The 1,306-nt window shown below is 38.9% G+C and overlaps 1 protein-coding gene across 1 annotated transcript in view; it reads left to right on the top strand.

The window, feature by feature from the left end:
* Positions 1-134, top strand: part of fmnl1a (formin-like 1a) — a 12,021-nt gene extending 11,887 nt beyond the window's left edge. The window contains exon 16 of the mRNA XM_014021830.1: positions 94-134. Coding sequence (XP_013877284.1) covers positions 94-134 — 41 coding nt within the window. The remainder of the gene's footprint in view (positions 1-93) is intronic.
* Positions 135-1,306: the final 1,172 nt, after the last annotated feature.

A 1,306-nucleotide genomic window follows, 5' to 3' on the forward strand; every position in this document is an offset into this window, starting at 1 on the left:
CCACCTCTAACAATTAGTATTTAGGGTCTGGTGTCCCTCTAAGGACGATGATTTCTCACATAAAGACGTTCTCACTGTGGTTGTTTGCAACAGTTTGTGCACAAAGAGACTGTGCTGTGCCGGCGTCACTCTGAAATAATAGGATTAATTTTCCTTTCGTTCGACAAGTGTAGGCCTCTACTCAGCCTCCAAATCTCAGGGAATGAACGGGACCAACAGAGTGAATAAAAAGGAAAAAAGTGTGTGTGTGTGTGTGGGGTGTGGGGTGGGGGGTGGGGTGGCAGCATGCATAAATTGCTGAGTACGGAAAGAGGAAAAATGGGGAAAAGAGACATTAGGCAGAGGAAATGTGAGAGATTTAATAGTAAGAAGAGAAATGCCTTCTTCATATTAAATCGAGCAGTGATTGCCAGTGACTCAAGTGGAGGTTATTACACAGCGCTGCAGAGGTTCTTCCCAATCTTCTCCAAGTCTGAGGAGACCAAAGCATCATTACTTCCCCATCTCTCAAATCTTTCCCAGCCTAACACGTTCATTTCTCTGCAKACTACAAAATTGACTTTGAGTCAGAATGCTCTTAGGTTATGAAGATTTAGGTGCACTTCACTGCTTTTGGTATTTTTCAAATTACATTGACATTAAGCCTTTTTCTTTTTCTTTTTTCTTTTCTCCCCTCCCCGKTGCGCAAAGACATACAGCAAGAATCTTCTCTGGGCTTTGCTCGACCGACATGCTTCAACAGTTTAATTTTCTTGCCCCTGGAAACCATCCAGCCTCTTTATGTCCAGCCTCTATACCTTACCTTAAAGTACTTTTTTAAAAAATGCTAACAAATCCAAACATATTAAAATGATGTAGAGTCAGCTATAAGCCACATGCGCATGAGAATTACAATGTTTTAACATCTGTCACTCTTCTATTTTTAASTCAACAGAAGTCTGGAAACCGACTTCTTAGGATTACATTAAGGTAACGTGCCTAATATTTTTAATGAGTTTGTTTCTATAATTACAGACATAAACAGTATTTTGTTAAATACATCACCAAACCATATTTGCCTGGTTAAATAACGGTAAAATAAAACAAACAAATATTTAGTTTAACCCAGTGGTTCCCAAAGTTGGGGTCAGGACCCCATTGTGGGACCTGAAACATCAAGGTGGGGTTTTGAAAAGATTTTCAGGATTAATTCAGCTCTGTTACAAAGAGTGTGGTGAGTGCATTTTAAAAATGAATACAAGTAGAATAATGGATAGTTATTATGGTTTTGTTTATTTGACCTGATACCAAAGTTTCTCATCCAAAT

Source organism: Austrofundulus limnaeus, unplaced genomic scaffold (assembly GCF_001266775.1).
Source record: "Austrofundulus limnaeus strain Quisiro unplaced genomic scaffold, Austrofundulus_limnaeus-1.0 Scaffold4, whole genome shotgun sequence".
Lineage (NCBI taxonomy): Eukaryota > Metazoa > Chordata > Actinopteri > Cyprinodontiformes > Rivulidae > Austrofundulus > Austrofundulus limnaeus.